The sequence below is a fragment of the Sorex fumeus genome, unplaced genomic scaffold, assembly GCF_029834395.1.
Source record: "Sorex fumeus unplaced genomic scaffold, SorFum_2.1 ptg000098l, whole genome shotgun sequence".
In the NCBI taxonomy this organism is placed as follows: domain Eukaryota; kingdom Metazoa; phylum Chordata; class Mammalia; order Eulipotyphla; family Soricidae; genus Sorex; species Sorex fumeus.
This window is the reverse complement of record NW_026606155.1, coordinates 22,748,687-22,772,934: the sequence shown is the minus strand read 5'-3', so window position 1 is coordinate 22,772,934 and position 24,248 is coordinate 22,748,687. Positions and strand designations below refer to the sequence as shown.

Genomic DNA, 24,248 nt, shown 5'->3' with positions numbered 1-24,248 from the left:
ATGGTTTATGGTGAGCATCATGTCATGCTATCTGGAGTGGCTGATGATGAGATTATCTGGCGCCAGCTAGAGGTGGTTTATGGGCATGACTAGAGTTGCCAGAGACCAGGGGTGCTGGGGGTTGGGGGAATATAGGCAGAGGATCTCTGTTCCTGGTCCCATTGAACCCAGAGTTCTCAGTCACAAAGTCCCTCATACCTGGGTTTTCTGGGTATTCCCTCTTGGGTGAGACTCCTCTGCCTCACTCTTGCCTGCGCACTGGGGTCTGTGGATGAAACAAAAAATTCATATGTAGTACATGTGAACTTTCATTATTTGCCATACCTGGTGATGATCAGAGGTTACTTTTGGCTCTATGCTGTGAGGGTCACTCCTGACAGTGCTCAGGGGACCCCGCAGTGCCAGGGATCAAACATGGGCCCGAAAGATAACTCAGTGGGCTGCGTGCAGCTTTGCATGTGGGGTACCTGGGTTTGATCCTGGCTTTGCATGTCAGGAGCAACCCTTATTAGGGTTGAGCCTCCAGCATGACTGGGGGTGACCCCTGAAACAACAAGAATGACAAAACCTGGATCCCAGCCTGTGGAGCTATTGCTGTAGCCCAGTTTATGAACGTCCGACTCCAGCTGCAGGGTGACGGGTCTCCTGGGTGGGACGCATTATGCATTAGGATTATATTCCTATTAGAGAATCCCAAATCATAGGCTTTCAGACTGGGCCCCTCTCCTGTAAACACCCAAACGTCAGAAGTCCCGGGATGGGCATACCCATATCTCCCCCAGGCTCCAGGATCCTTCTAGCTCTGCTCTGCTGTCTGACCTTTGTTCAAATGACCTCAAGAGTCCAGGCTGCTGCAGCTCCTGCCTTTATTCCCGCCTCCCAGCAGCAGAAAGGAGGAAGAGGAGAGCTCTCTCTCCTGGGGATCCTGAGGCTGCTGCCTGCCCTTTGACTTACCTCATCTAGGAGCCAGGGAGGGGCTCAATTCCAGGCAGCTGTGGGGAACTGGATTGTTTACTGTGTGGGAGCCACACCCAGTGCTGAGGGGTCATGTTGTGTTGGAGGGTCCCTGCAAGGCCTCACTTACGCCACAGCCCTGGCCCTGGGAAATGAGGGAGAGAAAGAGAGAGTGGGAGGAGGGAGGGAGGGAGGAAGGGAGGGAGGAAGGGAGAGAGGGAGGGAGAAAGTAGGGTTTGCAGGTCAACCAGATGCCTGCTCAGAGTCCAGGGCTCTCTCACAAGGGCAGAGGGGAGGGTCAGCATAGTGGGGTGCACTCCTGGGGGCCTCTGGCACAGACTGATAGGAATCATCTCGCTGTTCTCACCACCCCACTGAGAATCAGAGGAAGCTCCTAAATTTAATCGACCAGGTGTGGCTTTTCTACTCTAGGGTCTGGGAGAGTCAGGGGCTGTCTCTGAGGATATCCTAGCCTGTCCCCTGCCCCTACATCTCCCTCTGTCCATCCCAGAGCCCCCAAGCCAGGTGTGGGCTTGCTCTGCGGGGACAGTCTCTCTGCGTGCACGCACAGACAGTGGGGGACAGGGTGAGCAGGCCTGACTCTGCACCCCTCCCTCCCAGCCCAGCTCCCCAAGAAACCAGCTGACAAGCTCTGAAAGGACCCATTTTGGTGCCAACAGTCCCAGGCTCCTTGACCTGAGAGGCCGAGAACCTCTGAGTGCATCTGGTGTGTGTGTGTGTGTGTGTGTGTGTGTGTGTGTCGGGGTGTGGGGGGAGGATGGTAGGGATGCTCAGTCCTGACGCCTGTCATTTCTTCCAGGTCCCGAAGAGGAGGCAGCCGAGGGACACTTGGGGCGTCTGGGGTGCCTGGAGCGCCTGCAGCCGGACATGTGGTGTGGGTGTCAGCTTCCGCGAGCGCCCCTGCTACTCCCAGAGGTAGGGCCGGTGGGTCCAGGCCAGGGGTCAGAGGTCAGGGTAAGTTGGTTCTTTCCGGGAGCAGCATGGATGGAAGATTTGCAATCAGGTTATCCCGTGTCCCCACACTCGGGCCACCTGTCAGGGGGAGCAGAAGTTGGCAGGTGCAGGATGAGCTGGGGGTACTCATTAGTGACACTTCTGCACCCCGAGGCTCCGTGGCCTCCACCCTTCGTCCAGTGCTGAGGTTCCCTTTCCAAAGACTTACCAGGCACCTGCTGGCCCCGGGGAGGTGTGGGGGGGGGGGTTCCACCAGGGTCCTGTGGTGGGTTTAGAGTCACTGCAGAGACCCCGACTGGAAATGCTCCCTCTCCTGGAGTGGCCAGACCCTCTCCATGGCCTTGTCCACCCCCACGTGGTCTCCTCTACAATCACATCCAGAGGTAGAGTGACCCCGAGTTAGACAAATGCCACAAGTGTTAAACTTCTAAGCGGCTTCTCCCAAGTGAGCCCTGCGGAAGGGGTTTCTCTGTGGGTGTGTGCACCTCCCATCTGGCTGCCCCCTGGCTCAGCGCTGCCCACCAGGCACGCCCCTCAGGAGAGGGCAGTGATGTTGACAGGTGTGGGGTCCCCCTGCTCTATCCCACAGGCGAGATGGGGCCTCCAGCTGCGTGGGTCCTGTCCGCATCCACCGCACATGCCGCACAGAGGTAAGGTCCCTGGCGAGGGATTCCCACAACTGCCCGGATACCCTGCCCTGCTGACAGCCCCCATGCCACTAGTGTGGGTGTCCACAGCCAGGGCTGCATGGGGAGTCACGAACCCCACCCCAGCCTTGTCCTCACCCTGCAGGGGGTAGGCTTGTAACTCCCCATCCTCTCCCCTGCAGAGCTGTCCCGAGGGTGCCCGTGACTTCCGGGCAGTGCAGTGCTCGGAACTTGATGCCCAGGAGTTCCGGGGAAGACGCTACACGTGGCTGCCCTATTACGGGGGTAAGGGGGTTACTTCCTCATGGGTGCTGCTCTGTCCCTACCCCCATCGTTTGGGGTCTCTTTAGTACACTGGTCTTGCTCTTCATCCTTAGCACTGTGCTGTGGGTGCTTGGTAGAAGTTGGCTGGACCTAGGAGGGTCACGTCCGCTCCTGCCGAATGCCCTTCTGCTGGGCATTGTCAAAGCTGCGTCTGGGCCGTCCTGGTGCCATGTGTGCTCTGGTTCTGTGGGTTTGGTCTGCTATTGACACTCTTCTCATGGGGCACAGGGGAAGGCGAGGGGCGGGGCAGGGGTGCTGCTTGCAAGGGGCAGCTTCCCAGATGGGAGCAGGACCCCATTGCTTTGCTGTTGGGGTCTGAGGGAAGGTGTATCCAAGGAGGCTGTTCTAAGCCTTTGTTTGTTTGTTTGCTTGGGGGCCACATCCAGCTGGCTCAGGGCTTACTTCTAGCTCTGTGCTCAGAGATCACTCCTGGCAGAGCTTGGGGGACCATGTGGGATGTTGGGGATTGAACCCGGGTTGGTCATGTGCAGGGCAAATTCATTTCCCGCTGTACTATCTCTCCAGTCCCCTAATCCACCTTCTTATTTATAAATAACATGAAATTAAATTCATATGAGTGAAGTGATTATAAGAGTGCCACGAGGACGGGAACAGGGCTCAGGGGCATCAGACTTTGCATGCATAACATCCGAGTTCTATAATGCCCTGGCACCATATGCCCTCCCAACACCACCAACTATGGCTCTGGTGTCACCCTGGTGGTCCCCAAGCCCTGTTGGGCCTGAGCATTGAGCAGGTCAGTCTTGTTGATCAAGAGTCACTGGGAGTCAAAAGGAGAGGGAGAACAGAGGGGAATGCCCTGCCACAGAGGCAGGGTGGGATGGGGGGGTGGGGGATGGGAGGGATACTGGGATCCCTGGTGGTGGGAAATGGGCACTGGTGGAGGGATGGGTATCTGATCATTGTATAATTGAAAACCAAGCACAAAATTTGTAAGTCTACAACCGTACCTCATGGTGTCTCACTAATAAAAAAAAAAAGCAGTAAAGAAAACAAACAAAAAAATTAAAATTAGTCATTCATGAGAGAGAGAGAGATTATAAACGCAAATGTGTGACTACTTAAAAGCTTCATTACGCTTATGTGCTTTTTGGGGGGACAGTTTAGTTCTAAGAAAGAGTGCTTGTAAAACCGCTCTTCACTTGTATTATAGTTTGATTTTTATAATCTAAAACCTCCTGTCATCTAATAAAGTAGAAAAAGATAAGCAAATAAATAAATAAATAGATAAATAAATAAACAGAAGTGGCAGTAAAAAAAAAAGAGTCACTGGGAGTGACCCCTAGGTACTGTTTGGGAGCAGGTGGTCAGTGGGGGCAGGACCAGCAGTGCTGCTCGGGTCCTGCAATATAAGGGAGCAACCACGGCCTCTGCCTCTGGAGCCACAGCCCGGCCCTGTTTAATGAGAGAATTAAGATAGCAAACAGGCCCACACTAGCTTGTGTGCAATTAAATCATCTAGATGCGTCAGAAGCTGCTCGGGATAATCCTTTTTAGTGACACTTTCTCCATTCACTGTGAAGGATGATGGAAATGTGATGACTTTAGTTTCTAAATCAGTGAGGGTCCCTCTCCTTCCATGGTTGGTTAGAGATATTAATTTTTTATTTTCTTTTTGGGGTCACGTCCGGTGATGCACAGGGGCTACTCCTGGCTCTGCACTCCGGAATTACCCCTGGTGGTGCTCCGGGGATGATATGGGATGCTGGGAATTGAACCCGGGTCAGCCGCGTGCAAGACAAAAGCCCCACCCGCTGTGCTATTGCTCCAGCCCCTAATTTTATTTCTTTAATGATTTATGCTTTTTATTATACTAGTAATGTAGTTATAGTAGCGTTAACATTTATGATGTTGATGTACAAAGTTACAGCCCCCACTACCAAAGTGCCCGAGACCCCTCTAGTCCTCCTAGTCCTCCTCTTCAGTCCCCTGCATCCCTCTCCCCAGGGCTCCATGATCTCAGCTTTGTGATCCAAGGCCAAGGATACTCCCTTATTTTATCTCTCTGTATGCCCTTGATAATTTGAGGCATCTGATATCTGGATGATTATCTGAGATCATCTGGTATTTTTCTTTCCCCTCTGACTTATTTCACTTTGCATGATTTCATCTTTTCCCACGACTGCGTAGTGTTCCACTCTATATGTACAACAACTTTCGCTGTTGTTGTTGTTGTTGTTGGGCCCCACCTGGTGATGTTCAGGTCTTACTCCTGGCTCTGCACTCAGGAATCACTCCTGGCAGTACTCTAGGGATGCCAGGGATTGAACCCAGGTCAGCCACGTGCAAGGCAAGTGCCTTACCCAATATACCCATTGTATTGCTCCAGCCGTATGTCCTGTGAGTGGAGAGGTGGGGCAACCCTTTAGGATTCATTCCTTCCAGAGCCTGAGTGCCACAGTGCCACTGAATGACACTGTCCCTCATATTATAGCAGCATTAGAACCCCCGGTGAGAGGGAGCAGGGAGGAACACTTCTCAGTCACCAGGGGGCACAGTCCTGTGCTTAAACTGCATTTACTATACCAACATAAGTAAAAATAAAAAGTCAACGCAAGAGATAAAAGATAAGTGACTAGTGTCCCCTTTCATAGGATCACTGCTATCTTTTTATTCTTGTTCTGGTCACAGCATTTCCTCTCTGCAGGCTTGCATGTTTGAGATTATTTCACAGGACTGTTTTGCGTTCTGTGATTCGCATCTCCTCACCTCTTTGTTTAGTCTTTCTGCTTGTAGATATATTATTTCATGGATTTATTTTGGCAGTACTGGTCCCAGGGCCTTACCCCTGAAAGACATGTGCTCTGTCACGGAGCCAGACCCCTTTTGATTTGGGGCCACCTCTGGCAGTGCTTGAGGACCATGTGGTGCTGGGGATCAGATCTGAGCCTCCGGCATGCCAAGCCTGCGCCAGTCTCTTGGGCAATCTCCCCAGCCGCTGCAGTGGTTCTTTACCACATCATTAACACCGGGCATGCTCCATCGGTGCTTGGCTCAGAGAGAAGCTGGTTGATAACCCTTATAAACCGAGCAAACAGCTCAGAGACCTCTTTAAGCCTGTATCTCTTTCCTTAGGGGGCATACCTGGCAGTGCTTGGGGGGACCATTTGGTGTCGGGGAACAAGCCTGGGGCTCCCACAAGCAGAGCACGAACCTGACACCTTATTCTGGGGAGTTCCTTCCTTTCTTCCCTGGAGATGAGGCAGTTCTGTGAACATTCCCTTTCTTGCTGGGACTGGGTGGGACCTCCTGGGACCCAGGGGGTGGTGGCGGGGAGCAGGCAGGGATTTTTTTAACCATTAGTGTGCCCTGGTCCCTGGCCCTCACGGGGGCTCCCGATTCTCCCCTCCCCCAGCCCCAAACAAGTGTGAGCTGAACTGCATCCCGCAGGGGGAGAGCTTCTACCACACGCACAGGGAGGCCGTGTTGGATGGGACACCATGTGAGCCAGGCCGGCAGGACGTGTGTGTGGAGGGGCACTGCCGGGTGAGCGTCCCTTGCCCACACCAGGGCCAGTCGGTGACCCAGAAGCCACCATGGCATTGAAAGAAAACTCACGTTCCCCTCCCCTTCCCCCCAAGAGCAGCCCTCAGGTGGCCAGTTCAGAAGCCCAGCAAACATAGGGGGGAGGCTCTGAGTCTGGAGGAGGGGCCACGGGGAGCTCAGCCATGCTGAGTCAGGCAAGCTGGGAAGTGTCCCTGTGTGCGGTGGGAGCAAGTCACAGGGGTTGGGAGACGCTTGTGGATCATCAGCCAAGCGCTTCTTCCACCACGCCCTGCGAAGGACGCCTGGGAACCTGATGGCACCTAGACCCACGTGGTCTCTGTCCCCTGTGGCTGCTGTCCCCGCTCCATTCCCAGCACTGCTGGCAATCTGGTCTGACCTCTGACTTGGCCTGGGGTCTCCCCAAATCACCCTTGGAGCCAGGGGCTTAACCCACGGGTCGCCCACACTCTGGGGTGCTCCGTGCAAAGGCTGGGGAGAGACACGGCCTCCCTCATCTGGCGGGGGAGGTGTCTCTGGGAGAAGGGGACTGGTCATTACTTCAGAGAGGCCTGGGAGACTCGCCCCTGCCTGGCGGGTGGCCGTGTGAAGCCCCTCTGCTCTCTTGTCCTGCAGGCTGTTGGCTGTGACCTCAATCTGGACTCGTCCGTGCAGGAGGACAAGTGTCTGCAGTGCGGGGGCCACGGGACAACCTGCTACCCCGTCACAGGTGTCTTTGATGCCAAGGACCTCAGCAGAGGTGGGGCCTGCCTGGGGTACAAAGACAGAGGAGGCCTCAGGCCGCCTGCCCTTGTTTCACTTGGTTTCTACTCTGGCTATGGGTCACAGCTAGATGACCCCAGGAAACTCACAGGATGCGGGGAGAGGGGGTGCTGAGGTGAGAGGCAAGGGTCTGACTGAAAGGTCAGAGGTCAGGCAACTGCAGGTGTAGACAAACCCTCCCCAGGAGCCTAGTGGCCCTGGCTAGTTAGGATCCCGCCGGTCGTGGCCCCTAGTGACATCACTGGGTGCCCCCTTTTCATCTCCCTTGCGGTCCCCATCTGTCCCCTCCCCTCCAGTCTTAGCTGGTGCCCAAGCCTGCCCAACTCTGTGCCCTTTAGGGGGCTCTTTCCTCCTTTAAGAGTTTTTTCCCAGGGCCTGGAACGATAGCACAGCAGGCAGGGCATTCGCCTTGCACGCGGCCAACCCGGGTATGATTCCCAGAATCCCATATGGTCCTCCGAGCACCACCAGGGGTAATTCCTGAGTGCAGAGCCAGGAGTAACCCCTGAGCATCGCTAGGTGTGACCCAAAAAGAAAAAAAAAAAAAGACCTTCTTCCCTGCAGCCAGGCCCTGGCCGCGTCCGTCTGGCCTTGCCCCAGCTGCACGCTGGCACTGGCATTACAAACCGGCTCCTTCCCTGGCTTCCCCACTGTTTTCTGTCCCTCAGGATACAACCAGATGCTGGTCATTCCCGTGGGGGCCACCAGCATCCGCATCGAGGAGGCGGCTGCCAGCAGGAACTTCCTGGGTGAGGCGGAGATGGGGCTCAGGAGGCTTCGGAGCCTGTGGGTTAGGTGGGTCCCGTCCTGCAAGCTGACCTGACAGGGTGTCCCCGCTCACCCCTGCACAGCGGTGAGGGGAGTCCACGGCAAATACTACCTCAATGGGCACTGGAGCATCAAGGCCGCCCAGGCCCTGCCCGTGGCCAGCACCATCCTGCACTATGAGCGGGGAGCCGAGGGGGACCTGGCGCCCGAGCGGCTATACGCGCGAGGCCCCACCTCGGAGCCGCTGGTCATCGAGGTGAGCGTGGCAGGAGAGGAGGATCTGGTTGGTGCCTCTGAGGCTACCGTGCGTGGCGGGAGGTGGGCCAGGGGGCCTCGCTGGTTCTCATCTCAGGAAGCCCCTCCTGTGCAGCTCATCAGCCAGGAGCCCAACCCCGGTGTGCACTACGAGTACCACCTGCCCCTGGGAGCTCCCCAACCCCGCTTCAGCTGGAGCCACGGTTCCTGGGAGCCCTGCAGTGCCCAGTGTGGAGGAGGTGAGGCCTGTTCTGGAGGGGCACCCCCACCCTGGGGAAACCTAGCGGTGGGAGAGGACTAAGGTGAAGCCCCCTCTCCAAACAAGACCACCAGAGAGGACTTCCCGGAGGCCGTGGCATTGCTGAGGGCCTGAAGCTGGTGCCCAGTCTCCTGGCTGGGTCACTCAAACATAAAATGCTAAGCTTCAGCTTCCTCTTCTGTAAGGGGGCCAAAGGGGCCAGCCTTGGGCTCTGCCTGGCCGAGAGGGCATGCATGTGGGGTCTGTGGGCTGACCAGCGCCAGCTGTGGCTGCTCCACAGGCTACCAGTCCCGTGCTGTGTTCTGCACCTCGGACAACGAGGCCTACCCAGACCACATGTGCCAGCTGCAGACCCGGCCAGCTGGCCGCCGCCCCTGCAGCCTTCAGCCCTGCCCTCAGACCCGACGGTGAGCCTATGCCAGTCCTGTCCTTGGCACTGAGGGGTGTGGGGAATGGACCGGGTGGGTGGGGTGGGGATTGGGGGGGAGCCCTAGGCTGCCCTGGGTGTAAAGAAAAGAGGACCTATGGCCCAGGGCTTCCCATGGCTCTCCACCCTGAGTGAGGAAGAAGCAGAGGAGGCACCTGAGCGTGAGCCCAGGGCTAACTGTCCACCATAATGTGCCGATGTAGCGCCCAGAAGGTCCAGACCTTGGTGTGGCTAGAGTGGATGTGGCAGAGCTAGAGTGGGCGTGGCAGGGATGGTGTGGGCGTGGCAAGACTAGAGTGGGCGTGGCAGGGCAGTGTGGGCGTGGCTGAGCTAGAGTGGGCGTGACAGAACTGGAGTGGGCGTGGCAAGGACCGTGTGGGCGTGGCGGGCCAGCATGGGCGTGGCCATGCAAATTCCTTTCTCTAGAATCTGGTACCTTGCTTGGAGGTGGGGTTGGGGTTGGGCTAGTTGGCCTTCCCGGATGGTAGGGGAAAGGCCCTTACTCCTGGGCCCTGCACTTACCAGCACCAGGCAGGGCCACATCTCACGTGAAGAGGCACAGCCCCTCTGGGGGAGCCCCCCACCACTGAAGTCAGATCCACTGGGAATGGATTCCACTGGAGTGACAGGGGCCTTGGGGAGAGGGAGGAAAGGGGGTCCAGGTGAGGACAGAAAAGTTGAGTGGGGCAGCGGGTTGGGGGGGGGGGTAGGGAGCATTCAGAGCCATTGCAGAGGGGAGAGAGGAATGGGGCTTGACCTTTTTTGGGGGGGGGATGGGAGGTTGGGCCTCCCCAGGAGTGCTGAGGTGGGGGCCTGGGGGCTACTCCTGGGACTTTGGGCTCCGATAGTCCAATACACAGGCCATGTGAGGTTATGATGTTCAGGTTCAGCGCTGCTCATACACTGCCGGGGTCAGACTCAGGGCGCCGTGCATGGGGCGCGGCCTCCTTGGGGCTGGTCTTTGAGGATGGCTTCATCCCAGGCCTGACCGCGGAGAGGATGGGTGTGTGCGGGCGGGTACAGGGATATGTGGGTGTGGGCATGTGCGTGTGTGCGGGGAGTGTGTGGGTGCGCATACGAGTGGGCATTGCAGGGGTGTGTGCCCACGTGTGCAGCCGTGGGCGTTTGTGGGTGCGTGCGGGGCGGGAGGCATGGAGGTGTGTGTACTTGTGTATGTGTCCCAGGGTCACTCTCCCTGTGCGTGAGAGCCATGCCCCGCATGTTCGGCCTCCTCCCCCCAGTCCTGGGCCAGCCTGATGGGGTTCCTGGTCCCCTCCAGCTGGGAGACAGGCCCCTGGACACCCTGCTCGGCCTCCTGTGGGGGCGGCTCCCAGTCACGCTCTGTCTTCTGCGTCTCATCTGACGGGGCTGGTGGCCAGGAGGCGACCAGCGAGGCCGAGTGTGCAGGCCTGCCGGAGAAGCCCCCCGCCACGCAGGCTTGCCAGCTGCAGCGCTGCGCGTTCTGGCATGCAGAGCCCTGGGGAGAGGTGAGGTCTTGGGGTGGGGTGAGGTGGGGTAGGGGCTGAGCCGGGATGGTGGGGGGGGGGCACGAGGTCAGGCCTGGCCAAGCTGGCCCTCGTGGTGGCTGACCCTGGACATCCTCTCTTCAGCCTGGGCAGGGCTGGAAGATGGGCTGGAGGAAATGCTGGCACGCATGTCACTCAGGCAGAGGCCACAGTGGGCGCTGTCGGGTCCCTCACCCCTGCTTCTAGCCCCCTGAGTGTTCACAGTGCCGGCGAGGGGTCTGGTCAGCTCCACTCCGCCTGGTGACCACACATGCGGCCAGGCCGTGTGCTCCGGGGAGCAAGGCCCAGTGTCTGGCCAGGGAGTGGTCCAGCAGTGAGGGGCTCCTCAACCCCCTGTTCTTGCAGTGCTCCGTGAGCTGCGGCCCTGGGGTGCGGGTGAGACGTGTCACCTGCAGGGCTGAGCAGGGCTCCCTGCTCCATGCCCCAGCCTGCTCCGTGGACGAGCGGCCGCCCCTCACCGAGGCCTGTGTGCTTGACGACTGCCCCCACCACGGTGACCAGGCATGGCTCGTGGGTGCCTGGGGTCTGGTGAGTGCTCCCTCCCCACACCCGATGCCCAGGCATGCCCACCCTCTGCCACAGCAGGGCTCAGGATCTCTTCCCCCCTTACTCTCTCCGGGGTCCCCAGTGCTCAAAGAGCTGCAACTCGGGTGCCCGGAGGCGCCAGGTCATCTGTGCCCTTGGCCCCCCTGGCCGCTGCCGGAACCTGCAGCTGTCCAAGCCCGCGGACACGGAACCCTGTAACACGCAGCCCTGCCACCTGCCCCCGGGTAAGGAGAGGCAGAGCCTGGCTAGCCCCCTCCCTGTTGCACACCCCTGCAAGGCTATTCACGCTTGCCCCCGTGCGTGGTCAGCCACCCAGAATGTTCCCTTGAATCTCTGCGTGCTAAAGCCTTTGCCACACATGCAGTCCGACCCCAGGTATCCACCCTCAGGAACCAGCCTGTTCTGCTTCTCCTGGGTGGCAGCCTTTCTCTCCCCGTCACACGTCACACAGGCATCAGAGCTGTCCTTACTTGCTCACTCTTGTTTTCACTTTGGCGTCTGGCCACCCGTGGCTGTCCTTGGGGTCACTCCTGGCTGTGCTTGGGGACCATGTGGTACTGGGATCAAACCTGCCCCTTCCACATGCAAAGCCTGTGCTCACTCAGCCCGTTGAGTCATCTCGCAGGCCCACAAGTCAGGATTTTAAACAGAATAATTGAAGAACCATGTGATGAGCAGTTAAGAAGCCGCTATCTAAATTCTACTATCAGTGTTTTCTTCTACTGGCTTTTCCATGATCGACACTCTCCCTTGTCAATCAATTCCATTTTTTTTTCTTGTTTTGTTTTTGGGTCACACCTGCCAATGCGCAGGGTTTCCTCTTGGCTCTGCACTCAGGAATTACTCCTGGTGGTGCTCAGGGGACCCTATGTGATGCCGGGGATTGAACTCGGGTTGGTTGTGTGCAAGACAAGTGCCCTGTCTGCTGGACTATCTCTTTGGTCCCCCAATTCCATTGTTTTTAATATAAATTTTTTTATTGGGGTAAAATTCACATAATTGTGCAAGCACCATTTGAAGAAGCACCATAGGTTATTGGTGTTTTTCCCATGTGGTGCAACCGCCAGTCCCCGTGAGTTTCAAAAGCTTTCCCCGTTCCATACTGGTCCCGGGTGCTCACTGAGTCCCACTCCCTGAGCCCGCAGCTCTTCTGCTTTCATTTGGCTTTGCCTGTGGATCTGCCTGCTCAGAATCTGCCTTGGAAAGGCGCCTCTTTGCGTTTCCGGAAACCGAAAACCGTAACAAGTTAAACACCCTCACGCATAGAGACCGGGGCCTGTTGCTTTGTTTGGCTGTGGCTGGATGTTTGGGGTGTTTCCACCTTTGCCCGGGTTGTGCGGCTCTGTGTTCACATTTCTGTGTGGTGCTGCTTTCATTTCTCTTGGGCCTCTGAGGGGTGGAAGTGCTGTGCCCTGGTTGAGCTTTGCCCAGATCTAGCAGGTTCCACAGGGCTGCCTATCAGCTAGGTATGAGGGAAGCAGTTTGTCCTCACCAACCCTTGGTATTTTGTTAGTGTGTGTGTGTGTGTGTGTGTGTGTGTGTTTAAGTGCACACCAGGCAGTGCTCAAGGGCTACTCCAGGCTTTGTGCTCAGGAGTGAGCCCTGGCGGTGCAGGGGTGGGTGGGGGGCATACGGGGTCCTAGGGATTCGAACCAGGTATCTGCAAGTGCCTTAACCCCTGGACTATCTCTCAGCCTTCCGTGTTAATCCTTATTAGAGGCATCTTGGTGGCTTAATGTGGAGTCTCACTGTGACTTCGACTCGTGTCCCTTCGTGACTGGTGGTACTCTTGAGCCTCTTTCCGTGTGCTTGTTCGGCCGCATGTCTGTCTTGTCTGTTCCAGCTCGTTGTCCCTTTTCCAACTGATTTTTTTGTTTGTTTTTGGTCTTCCCACTCCATTACAGACACACACTCCTTTTCTGCCTTGCCTTCCTGTGAGCGGCAGCAGGTGCCTCCTTGGCACTTTCTCCGCGCCCGACCCCCTCTTGCTGGGCAGGTGGGGCATGGGGTGTGTGTGGGGGGTGCAGAACACTTGCTTTCACTTCTCTGTCCCATCTCCCCCTCTGCACCCCGGGCAGGGGTGGAGTGGTCAGGGCTGCTCCTGCCACTCTTCCCTCCTTCCCTCTGTGCCCCCTCCCCCCTTGCCCCTGCAGGGGTCCCCAGCGTGCCAGCTGCACACTCCAGCCCCAGAGAACCCCGGGTGTCTCTAAGTCCTCGGGCGGCCTCTGTCTCAGGTGAGCAGCCCCCCCAAGACCAGCCCAGCGCCTTCTTATCTTGCATCTCCAAGTGAGTTGGAGGCGAGTCTGGGGTTATCGTTGGTTTGGGGTCACAGAGGGAGGGGAAGGCGCCTGGTGGACACTACAGGACTCTCCGCTTCTTCGTCTTAGATCCCAGAGACCCATGGTGGGCACCACGAGAACGAACCTCCACCCAGAGCGCCCCTGAAGGAAACCAGGGTCCCCGCCCGCCACCCTCTCTGCAGCCATCCCCCCACCGTCACCCCCCAGGGCCTGGTTTGGGGGCCCAGGACTGCAGGCACAGCCCCCATGGGTGCTGCCCAGACAGCCACACAGCCTCTCTGGGCCCACGGTGGCAAGGCTGCCTTGAGACCTCCTGTGAGCAGAGCAGGTGGGAGTCTGTAGGTCAAGGGCTGGGTACGTGAGGGCGCCGTGGGCGGGGCAGCGCCTCTGTAGAGGGAGTGGCTGGTGGGCAGGGCAGGAGCAGTCCCCAGCACTGTCCCTCTCTGCCTGTCCAGGGCTCAGCTGGAGGGGAGCTCTGCAGATCAGGGGCCAGCAGGGTGGGGGACTCTCGCCTCCTCTCCCAGCCCTGCCAGGCTTGCCAGCTGGGCTGTCCTCAGCTCCCCGCTGCTCCCTGTGCACCCCCCTCCAATCCCCGACTTCCAGAGCTGTCCCTGGCTGCCCCTGCAGGACCTCTGCTATCAATTGGGGCTGCTAGAACCCAGCATGGGGGTCAGCTGCCCGCTGTGAGGTCCAGCCACTGAACAGCTGTATGCGGGGTGACCTGGGCCAAGCCCTTCTCTGATCCTGGCTTCTCTTTCTGAGAACTGGGGACAGTGACAGCCCCCGTGGGGCCCCCTGTGGGTGGAAGAGCTCAGGTGGGGGCACCAGAAGGAGCTCAGGTCACTCCCCACTCACTCACCTTCTGATCCCTGGTTGAACGAGGTGAGGAAAGAGGGTGGGATTCTTACAACAACGCCCCATTCTGCCCCATCTCCCACCATCACTATTCTGTTGGGCCTCCCTGGGAGCCAGGCCCTGGGGCAAGCCCGGAGGATGCCCATTTGTTTTCAGCTTTGGGCTGGGTTGTGAGTGGGGCATTTGTCTATTTCTAGGGGTGCAATTGCTCCTGTGGCTGTTGGAGATGGGCAGAGACTGGGGTGCAGAGAGGGGTGCCCTGTATGGGGGGGTTCTCAGCCCCCCTCGCCTCCTCATCTGGTTGGCCAGAGTGGGGAGCCTCAGAGCCGGGTACTGGCAGCTTTGGGGGGGGCCCAGAGGGAGGACTGGGGCCGGCGGTGAGGCCACGGGGTGATGTCTGTGCAGGTTTGGGTGCTGCCCTGATGGAGAATCTGCGGCTGAGGGGCCCCGCCAGGCCGGTTGCACGCGCTCAGACCAAGGCATCCTCCCAGGGAGCAGGCCGGGGCCCCGAGCACTGTCTCCTGAGGTACATGCCCTTCACCCCTTCCCCCTGAGTGCTCCACTCCACTGTCACGCCGACTCTTAGCAGATCTGGCTTGGAGAGAGGGGATCCTGCAGCCTGCTGGGCTGTGTGAGGGTTACAGCCAACACTCTCCTGGCACCCAGCTCCTCCGCTGCCTGTGGATTCCCTGCTGTCCTGTTGTCCCCACCCTACTGGCAGCCGGAACCTCCACCAGAAGCCAGACCTCCCCGCAACCAACTTCCAGGTGCCCCAGGCCCAGCGGCCCCAGGCCCAGCAGAGCGAGCCCCAGGAGTGCCGAAGCTCCCAGTTCGGCTGCTGCTATGACAACTCAGTCCCTGCAGCTGGCCCCCAGGGGGAAGGCTGTGTGGGCCAGCCCAGCTACGGTGAGAGGGCGCCCCCTTCCTTTCCACTGTGGGATCTGTGCCCACAGGCTACCCACCCGACACCCAGGACCCCATGGGGGGCTTGGGGGGTTGGAGGGAAGACTCTAGTTTCCCAAATAGGGTGATGGATCTATATGTCCGTATTTCACTGCATCACTGCATTGGGCTAGAGTGATAGCACAGCGGTAGGGCATTTGCCTTGCGCGAAGCCAGCCCGGCCAAGCCAGGTTTGATTCTTCCACCCCTCTAGAGAGCGTGGCAAGCTACCGAGAGTATTCAGTATGCCAAACACAGTAACAAGAAGTCTCACAATGGAGACGTTACTGGGCCCGCATCAAGCAAATCGATGAACAATGGGAGGACAGTGTTTTACTGCATCAGCATAGAATTTGCCAACGTGTGTGTGTGTGTGTGTGTGTGTGTGTGTGTGTGTTTTGCAACTAAGCAAGCAAGCAGGGCACGACTATTAGCACGACTATTATGTGAAGATTTTATTTGGAGAGGGAGAAAAGCAAAAGTTGTAGTGGTATTACTGAAAACAAAATAGAACAAAAACAACACAACAGTGAGGCACTGACGCTAATGTAGGGAAATATGGTTGGGCCCGAGTATTCTTGTTTCCAGGTTGGTCCTTGAACCTTTCAGCAGCTGGGAGGTGGGGGTGGGGGTGGGGATGGGTAGGTCCTGGGGCCAGAAGTACAGCCTGCTCTGGAGGGCTCGTCAGAGGCTTCTGGTGTGGGGTGCCCAATGGGCAGGGTGTTCCCCAAGCGTTCCTGGGTGGGCCTGGATGGAGGTCACTGCAGGGCCATCATGGGGGCAGGGAGAGCCAGGCCCGGCTGGAGTGTGGGAACTGTGGGAGGTGGGTGTTGGCTGGGCAGGGTTGTGCGGGCCTGAGGGTGGGCACACTGGGCTGGAGGGGGTCCTGGGAGCAAGGGGGTCCCTGGCAGAGACGTGGTCTCGGCCCTGAGGCATGGCCTGGAGTGACTATGTCCCCCGCCCTCAGCATACCCGGTGCGGTGCCTGCTGCCCAGCGCCCTCGGCTCCTGCACGCACTGGGCTGCCCGCTGGTACTTCGTGGCCTCTGTGGGCCGATGCAACCGCTTCTGGTATGGCGGCTGCCATGGCAACGCCAACAACTTTGCCACAGAAGAGGAGTGCATGAGGAGCTGCCAGGGCTCCCAGCAGCCTTCGTCTTCCGGAGAGCCGCCTCGTACTCCGGCCTGGGGGGGAGGGGCCTGGGACCAGGAGCTGGGGTACCGAGGCTCCGGGCAGCCAGCGCCCCCTCCCCACGGCTCGTCCCACAGGTAAGGCCCACCATGTCTGGGCAGGGGGCTGATGCTGTGGGCGCTGAACCCTGGACCAGCCTCAGACAGCCCTGCCAGGAAGAACCGATTGAGGGGCTCAACCCGAGACGTGGTCCTGCCTTGACTCAGGCAGCCAGGAGCAAGGGGAGCGTGATTCTGGGTCAGATTCTGCCTTTTTGGATTTATGGTTTTAGGGGGTGAGGGGTTGAAGGCAGCACCCAGTGATGCCCAGGGGCTGCTCCTGACTCAGTGCTCAGGTGCTAGGATTGAACAAACACCTGACCAGCTGTACTGTTTCCAGCCCAGTGTGTGTGTGTGTGTGTGTGTGTGTGTGTGTGTGTGTGTGTGTTTGGGCCTTGTAGGCAGGGGTTACTTCCTGCTGGCTGCTCAGAGGTTACTTCTGGCTCTGTGCTTAGGGGCCAATCCGGGTGCAGGGCTGGGGACCAAGCCAGGCTCCTGGGTGCACCATATGTGTTCTGCTGAGCTTTCCAGCCCGGCCTCTGGCCTCCCTAACCCTGCAGCCTATCTAGCGGGTAATCCATTTTGTGACCCATGAAATGGTGAAATAGTTTGAGAGATTTGTGTTGTCACTCTTAGAACTGAGTCACATGAGTGAGTGACATTTGGGAAGTTTTTTTTTTTTTCTTTTTTTTGGGTGCCAGACCATAGAATTAGGCCTAATCCAGGCTTCTACTTTGCGGTTGATCCCCAGCCCCAGATTTGGGAAGACTTATAATGAAATAGAGCAAAACTTGACATTGCAAAGAGGCTGACGTGGGGCGCGGCTGAGTCCATGCCTGGCACGCTTGAGGCCCTGGGTTCCGCCACCGCAGCAAGACCAGACAAGCAGAAGCCGCCCACTGTGCGCCACCAGGAGCCCCTGGTGTGTGTCCACCAGAGCCCCCTGAGTGTGTGGCTCTTCCCGTCTCTCCATGCCAGCTCCATGACATCCCACAGGCTGAGGGAGGAGCAATCGGGGCATGTGGAGGCGGGTCCCTGAGTCCAGGGCTGCAAGCCTCTGGCCCTCAAGTGCCTGTGAGGCGAGAGGAGGAACTCCAAGCTCCTGGGGGAGGAAAGGGGTCCTGGCTCTCCGCCAGAGGGGCTGCTCCTCCTTCTCTCTAGGGTTGGCCTGGCTGGCGCGGAGCCATCCCTAGTGCAAGCAGTCGCGGGCCAGTGGGTGCATCTCAACTGCCCAGATGACTCCCCGCCGGACCCCCGTGCAGTTTGGTGGAAAGACGGGCGACCCCTCTCCTCCGAAAGGTGTGTTTGGTGGCCCTCGGAGCCCCCTCCCCACTCAGGAGTGGGCAGTGAGTGCCCTGGGGCCAAGGTCTGTTCTGGTCGGGTCTGACATAGCCCCCCAACCTCCCCTTGCAGGCACATGAGGCAGCCAGACGGTTCCCTGATCATCAGCCCGTTGCTGACGGAGGATACAGGCACCTATAGCTGTGGCCCTGCTGGACCCGGCAGGGACTCGAGTCTCCAGCTGCGTGTCACGGGTTGGTCCCCGCTGCTAGGTGGTCACTGGGTTCCCATGGGCAGCAGGGCGGACTGGGGGCTCCTTGGGCCCTGTGCTCCCGTCATGCGGGGGGCACAGGGAGGAGGGTGCTTGCCCTGTACACAGCCGACCCATATGGGTCCCCATAGATGGTCCTGGGGGCCCACCTGGGGGGAGCCCTGAGCACAGCTGGGCTGGGGGTGGGGCCATCTCATTTCTTACCCATGCCCAGTCACTGTGGTTTCCCGACAGGGGGTGATGGGGCGGTGCTGACTGAAGCTGAGCCCAGGTACCCTCAGACTGGAGACTCCAGCCGCGGGGAGAATTCTGGGGGTCGGAGGGTCATCTCCTCGCACCCTGGGCCCACAACCAGGTAACAGTGTGCCCCTCCTCCACCCCCCACCCCAGCTGCTCCCAGTGGGACAAAGTCCCTGGGGGTGAGGGAAGGGAGAATGGATGCAGACCAGGCTGGCTCGCCCCAGAGGTGAGGGTGGGAAAGCCTGACCCCTGGTCTCTAGAGGAATGGGGCGCTCCCGGTGGGTGGGGGGGTACAGTAGCCCTGGGCCTAGGAAGTGAGCCTGGAGAGGGAAGAATGCTCTAGCGAGGGGCCATGGAGGAAGAAAGCCCAGGGGGGCTCCTTCTGGGGAGTGCTGAGGGGGGCACATTCACCCGAAGGGGAGATTAGGGAGTTGGATCTGGCTGGGGCTGTTGTGATCCAGACACAGAGGGGAACAGGGGCATGGTGCTAGCCAGAGCCCCTTCATGCGTGGGGTGCTTGTTCTGTAGGCTGCGTCTGGACCGGAACCAGCCTGGGGTGGTGGACGCCCACCCGGGCCAGCAGATCCTCTTGCCGTGCCGTGCCGAGGGTGACCCACCCCCAACCATCGAGTGGCAACGGGACGGACAGACCCTATACCCCCCCAGGTTGGTTCTCTCCTCTCTCCTGCCCCCATCCTGGGCAGGCCCGGGGTAGTGGGGGGAAGTGCTGAGAACAGGTGCAGTGGCCACTTGCCCCCTGGGCCTCTCTGGGGTGAGGTCAGCGGGTAGAGGAGTCACAGGGGAGCCTGTGGAGGACATGTAGTCGCTATTTTGCTGAGGGAGCTCTCACCGGGAACTTTCGCTGAGTCCCCGGTGAGGGGTTCACCCCAGCACTGCACACAGAAGGTCCACGTCACTCAGTTCACAAAGGCATGAACCCCCCATGGCAGTGTGAAAGCACAGGTCGGGTGTTGGTAGCGGAGAACTCAATCTGTTTGTTGCCAGGTGTTCCTTTTTGTTTTTCTTTTTGGTTTGGGGGCCAAACTTGGTGGTGCTCAGGGGTTACTGCTGGCTCTGTGCTCAGGTCTCACTCCTAGTGGGGATCAGAGAATCATATGGAATGCCAGGGATCGAACGTGGGTTGGCTGTGTGCAAGGCAAGTGCCCTCCCTGTTAGACTATCACTCCGGCCGATATTGCCAGGCATTTCTGAGTATGTGGAGATGTCAGTGGCTGCAACCAGAGGCTGGGAGCACCCCACTGGCCCCTGAGCCCACCTAACAGGTGGGGAGAGGAAGCCCCTTTCCTTGCAGCCCCCTTGAGGTTGAAGCCAACACAATGTGCTTGGTCCCCAGATACCAGCTGCAGCTCGACGGCTCTCTGCTGGTCAGGGATGTGGCACCGGAAGACGGGGGCTTCTACGCCTGCGTGGCTTCCGACGGGCGTGACCGAGACCAGCGGTGGGTCCAGCTGCGAGTGCTGGGTGAGGCGCCCGTCCTGGGGTTGGGAGGATGTGGAGGTGTAAGGTGGGGATGGGGGACACGGTGGTTGACTGGCACCTCTCCTGGCCACAGGGGAGCTGACCATCACAGGGCTGCCCCCCGCAATGACGGTGCCAGAGGGTGACACGGCCAGGCTGCTGTGTGTGGTGGCAGGAGACAGCGCCAACGTCAGGTGGTCGCGGTGAGGCACTCCCCGACTGTCTACCTCTTGCCCCTTCGGCTGCTCCTGCCTCCTGGGATGCCGGAAGACAGACTGTAGCCCCTTCGTCTCTTACAGTGGGGCGAGGACCCTCTGCTCCATTGATGAGGCCACACTAGGCTTCCTGAGTCTCCCTGTGAGCTTCCGGCCCGGCTGCTTTGGTTGTGGTGGTGGTGTTGGTGATTGGGGGGCAGTCCTCCTGTGCCCCTCGGGCTGCTCACTGCGTCCAGGCCTTTACCCAGAGATCACAATGCTCCCCGAGACTGCGCGCACCACGGTGGGAACTGCAGAGGACTTTGACTCAGTGGCATTCGTCGAGTCTCTTCTGCCTTGCAGTTTCAGGGCGAGGCTAGGCTCAAGGGCTCTGGGGAACGAGCCCCCGAGACTCTCACTCCCAGGCAGGAAGTGGCTCTGGAGGTGACGGGGGTTGCCTCGAAGGTTGAGGAAGGATGTTCTTGCTGAGGTTTCTGGGAGAGAAGCTGGCTGCGCTGGAGTGGAGCAAAGGGGGGGCTGCCTCCGGTCCTCTGGAAACTTCCGCTGTCTGGGTCCTGACCTGCTTGTCAGGTCTCCACCTTCCATTCTGCCTCCCTCATACCCTCCCAGCAGTGGACGTGGCTGGGGGTCCCCCCAAACAAAACAGAATGGCAGCCTCTTGCCTGCTGAACTGAACTGAATGGCAGTTCTACCCCTTGCCTGCTGCATGCTGGCTGCATGCTGTCTCCTCCTCACATCTCCCACCGCCTGGGGGATCTGCCCTGTTCCGTCACCCCACAGCGCCCTGTTCCAACCCTGCACAATCATCGGCTGACTCCCCGGAAACACTCCCCGTGGTCTCAGGAACCATGCTCCTGCTTTCCTTTTCCTGCCTGCTTTCTCACCCCCAACACCCCTTCGTTGCTGCCTTAGGAGTCCACCACAGAGCCTGTTCTTGGTCCTGTTTGTTGTCACTTTTGACTTCACGGTGGGCAGATATACGGCTTCTGGAACCCATCAGTTTGGATAAAACTATTCAGATAGACTCACCAGTTTGGATAGACGATTCGGACCCAGACCTCAAATTTTAATGCCTTCTGGCATCACCACTCAAGTGTGGGGAAACCGTAACATTACCTCCACCCTGGATTTTTCCAGGTGGGATGGGCACCCCCTTACTCTGATCGCCCAAGTAGAATTTTTTGCCATTGGGGGTGTTGCGGATGTCACCTAGCGGTGGTCAGGGGCCACAGGTGGTATCAGTGGTCAAAAGTGTCAGCAGCATGCAAGGCTTGCCTTAGTCCTTGGGCTATCTCTGCGGCCCCAGATTCTGATTTCTTCTTCTCAATGTCTGACCTCACCAGTTCCATGTCACCTGTGTGTCTCCCGTGGCAGCTCCCTGGTCTCAGCTCTCAGGCTTGCCCCCACCCCATCCTGTGGGCCTTTCAGAGTACGACCATTAGGTCAGTACCTGCTTTCCTTGGGTCCCACCACACAGCCCTGCTCTGTGCCAGAGCCTCGGACACCTCCAGCTTTCCACCTGCCGTAGCCCATCTTCTCCCTTCTTCTTCCTCAGCCTCGGGTCCAGAGGCAGCATCATGGAGGAGAGCCCCCCTGACCAGAGTCCTGGAGACCAGGATGCTTCTGTCATGCACCCACACAGGGCCTGGCCCCTCCTGGCTGCTTATGAGAACTGTTAATGAGAAGGGAGGCTGGAGTCCCCCTGTGGATACCGGGCAGGTTCTCAGTAACTGTTGAGGTAGCGCGAGCTCACCTCCCTTGGGAATTATTTTGCTTTATGTTCTTTCTCACTCCTGTTTCTGTTGGTGTTTCTGTGTGCCCTAGAGGAGAGGGAATGGTTGGTTCTCAAAGGTCTTCACCACGTTTCTCTCCCCCCAGCAATGGGCTTCCGGTGCAGGCCGATGGACATCGTGTGTACCAGTCTCCGGATGGCACGCTGCTCATCCATAACCTGCGGGCCAGGGACGAGGGCTCCTACACGTGCAGTGCTTACCGGGGGAGCCAGGCCGTCAGCCGCAGCACTGAGGTGAAGGTGGTCCCACCAGGTAATTGCCAACCCTGTGCATGGCTGTGTGCTATGGGGCATGGTCAAGGTTCCAGACTCGAGTCCAAATCCTGGCTTGCTTGGCCAGTTACTGCCCGTGTGTGATGGGAGTTGGGGGGGGGGGGGGAGCACAGGGCTCTGCCTTTCCTCATCTTCCTGCATCCTCCATGGTCTGACAACTACAGGAACAGTGGCCGAGGGTGGGCCACCGGCAACAGCTAAACAGGGGACACTGTTAATGGTCTGCACAGATTTTTCTCTTGAGAAAGACTGGCTGCGATTTCTCTACAGTCCTAACGGAGACCGTTAGAATGTCCGTATTCTTCCTGTGGCAGAGTGAATGCTTGTCAGCAGCTCAAAGGCTCAGAAGCTGCCAGTAAACTCTGAGGATCTGAGCACCAGCATTTGGTGCCCACTGCCAGATTGGAGGCCTGGTTCCCCATGCTGTGGTCCTATCTTCTTGCCCCAAGCTGTTTCCCCTGCGGGAGGAGGGAGAAGCAAAGCGAAAGGGGCTGTGATGACAGGGGCCCCTGCAGGTCTACCTACTGCCTGGAGGTTGCCAAAAACCAGCAAGCAGATAGCTCTCACCAGCTCGCCTCCTCTCCCCGGTCCCCACCCTGCGGCCAGGCAGGCAGGCGGCACTCAGCTTTGCAGTCGGGAAATCCTAGGGTGTCTGCACAGGGCTAAGGCCATGCACAGGACAAGTGGGAGACCCACTGCCTGCTGGGGCCAGGTCAGTGAAGTGGTGAAATCATGCCCCTGGTGCAGCTGGTCACTCATGTTGGGAGGGTGCAGAGTTAAGTGCTCTTCTTCCCCGGCACCTGGGACCCACAGAGCTGTTAAGACTCCGCAGTGCAGTGCATGGACCTTCCCTCTCGCTCCTTGTCACTTCCTTCTCCTTTAAGACTCCGGGGTGTGTGGGACTTTCTTTCTCACTTTTGTTTCCTGTTTGTTGTTTTGCAGCACCGGCTGCCCGGCCCTGGGACTCCAGCAGGGACTGCATTGACCAGCCGGAGCTGGCCAACTGCGGCCTGATCCTGCAGGCCCAGCTCTGCGGCAATGAGTATTACTCCAGCTTCTGCTGCGCCAGCTGTTCCCGCGTCCAGCCCCAAGCGCAGCCTGTCTGGCAGCAAGGCTGAAGGCTTGCTCTAGTTCCAGCTCCAAACAACGCCTAGGGCCTAGGAGAGAAGGGAAGCTGGACTCTTGGCTCTCCTGGCACTGGCTGGCTGGCACCGGTACTTTCCTTTTCCCCCACCCCACCCCAGAGTGGCTGCTGCAGCCCTGCCAGCTTCCCTATGTTGCCCCCAGTGGCATCTCCTCTTGGACAAAAGTACCACACAGAGACAGCTGTTGAGGTGCCAAGAACATCTGGACAAAAAGTGCCTTCCTTCACAACCTCTCCCCTCTCCTCCCCGTGATTTCTGTCTTGCAGGATTAGCTCACTGCATTCTACAACATGCTGTCAGGGTTCTGACTTCATCTGGGGCAGGGTGGGGAGGTGTGTGCTGGGTTCACACCTACCTCATCCTGGGAACGCCCAGTGCTGCTGTGCCAGCGACTTACTCTGCTAAACTAGATGGGCTAAGCTGAGGTCACAGCAGGGCCCACTGCACTAGTCTCTCTTCCTCTCTGGACAGTGCAGAGTCCAAGTCCCATTTGTGGTTGCAGTTACTGGCAGGCTGGCTCAGCTAAGTGGAATTCAGTGAGACTCGATGCCTTGGGAGAAAGGATGGCAGTTGCATTAGGATCCCAGCGTGAAGGCAATAGGCATGCTCCTCTTCTAGAGCGGGAACCCCGAGCCCTCATGAGGTCAACACACAACCTGGCTGTGACTTGTCTCATGCTGCCAGCTGGTGGGCTCACTCTGTGTGATGAGGTGCTTCTCCTCCAGTAAGACTCTGAAGCAAAATGTCTGCTGCCCAAACCAGGCTGTGAATAAAAACAGCATTAGCAGGATGGGCATAGGGGCAGGGGTGGGGGCGGTCACTGTTTTCACTGAGCAGTGGCCTCAGCAGTGCTGGAATTGGAGGAACTCATCCTTCATCTCCCCAAAGCTCGCGACTCTTCACTCTGAAACAATGGGCTGCCGTGTAACAAGCTTCCAAGTCACTTTCTGCTTCTGCAGATCCTCTGGAGACTGGCAGGGCTGATAGCAAAGGTCATTCTTGGACACAGACAGGAGAGGGAGTCAATTTTTGCAATTGTACTCTTATTACTGACACAAGGACTGGAAAAGCGGGAAACAGAGTTGTACTTCTTGATCTCTGTCTCGGTCCATGAAGGAATATGGTCCAGGGGTTGAGTTCTTTTTCCATTTAAAAAATGACTGAGAGCAGCTCCTGGCATTTACTGAGGCTGCCTTTGTTCCAAGTCTGTTTACTTGGATCCCCCAGTCAGTCCTATAATTACATCAGAATCTAGCCT

General features: G+C 58.4%; 1 protein-coding gene across 1 annotated transcript; it reads left to right on the top strand.

The window, feature by feature from the left end:
• Positions 1–23,055, top strand: PAPLN (papilin, proteoglycan like sulfated glycoprotein). The gene is made up of 26 exons (XM_056133344.1): positions 1–10; positions 1,775–1,847; positions 2,519–2,579; positions 2,759–2,861; positions 6,277–6,407; positions 7,041–7,164; positions 7,856–7,936; positions 8,039–8,211; positions 8,326–8,449; positions 8,750–8,876; positions 10,176–10,383; positions 10,768–10,950; positions 11,051–11,192; positions 13,122–13,202; positions 13,476–13,596; positions 14,529–14,649; positions 14,891–15,029; positions 16,033–16,333; positions 17,456–17,593; positions 17,708–17,829; positions 18,081–18,201; positions 18,615–18,752; positions 19,441–19,568; positions 19,660–19,768; positions 21,659–21,825; positions 22,794–23,055. The coding sequence occupies exons 1-26, from the start codon at positions 1–3 to the stop codon at positions 22,961–22,963; spliced, it is 3,396 nt and encodes a 1,131-aa protein (XP_055989319.1). The 3' UTR covers positions 22,964–23,055.
• Positions 23,056–24,248: the final 1,193 nt, after the last annotated feature.

Excerpts from the sequence above, each read along its gene's own strand:
- PAPLN (XM_056133344.1), top strand. Across the intron at positions 13,597-14,528 it reads ACCTCCTGTGAGCAGAGCAG|GTTTGGGTGCTGCCCTGATG; the intron begins GTGGGAGTCTGT and ends ATGTCTGTGCAG. Across the intron at positions 19,769-21,658 it reads GCCAACGTCAGGTGGTCGCG|CAATGGGCTTCCGGTGCAGG; the intron begins GTGAGGCACTCC and ends CTCTCCCCCCAG.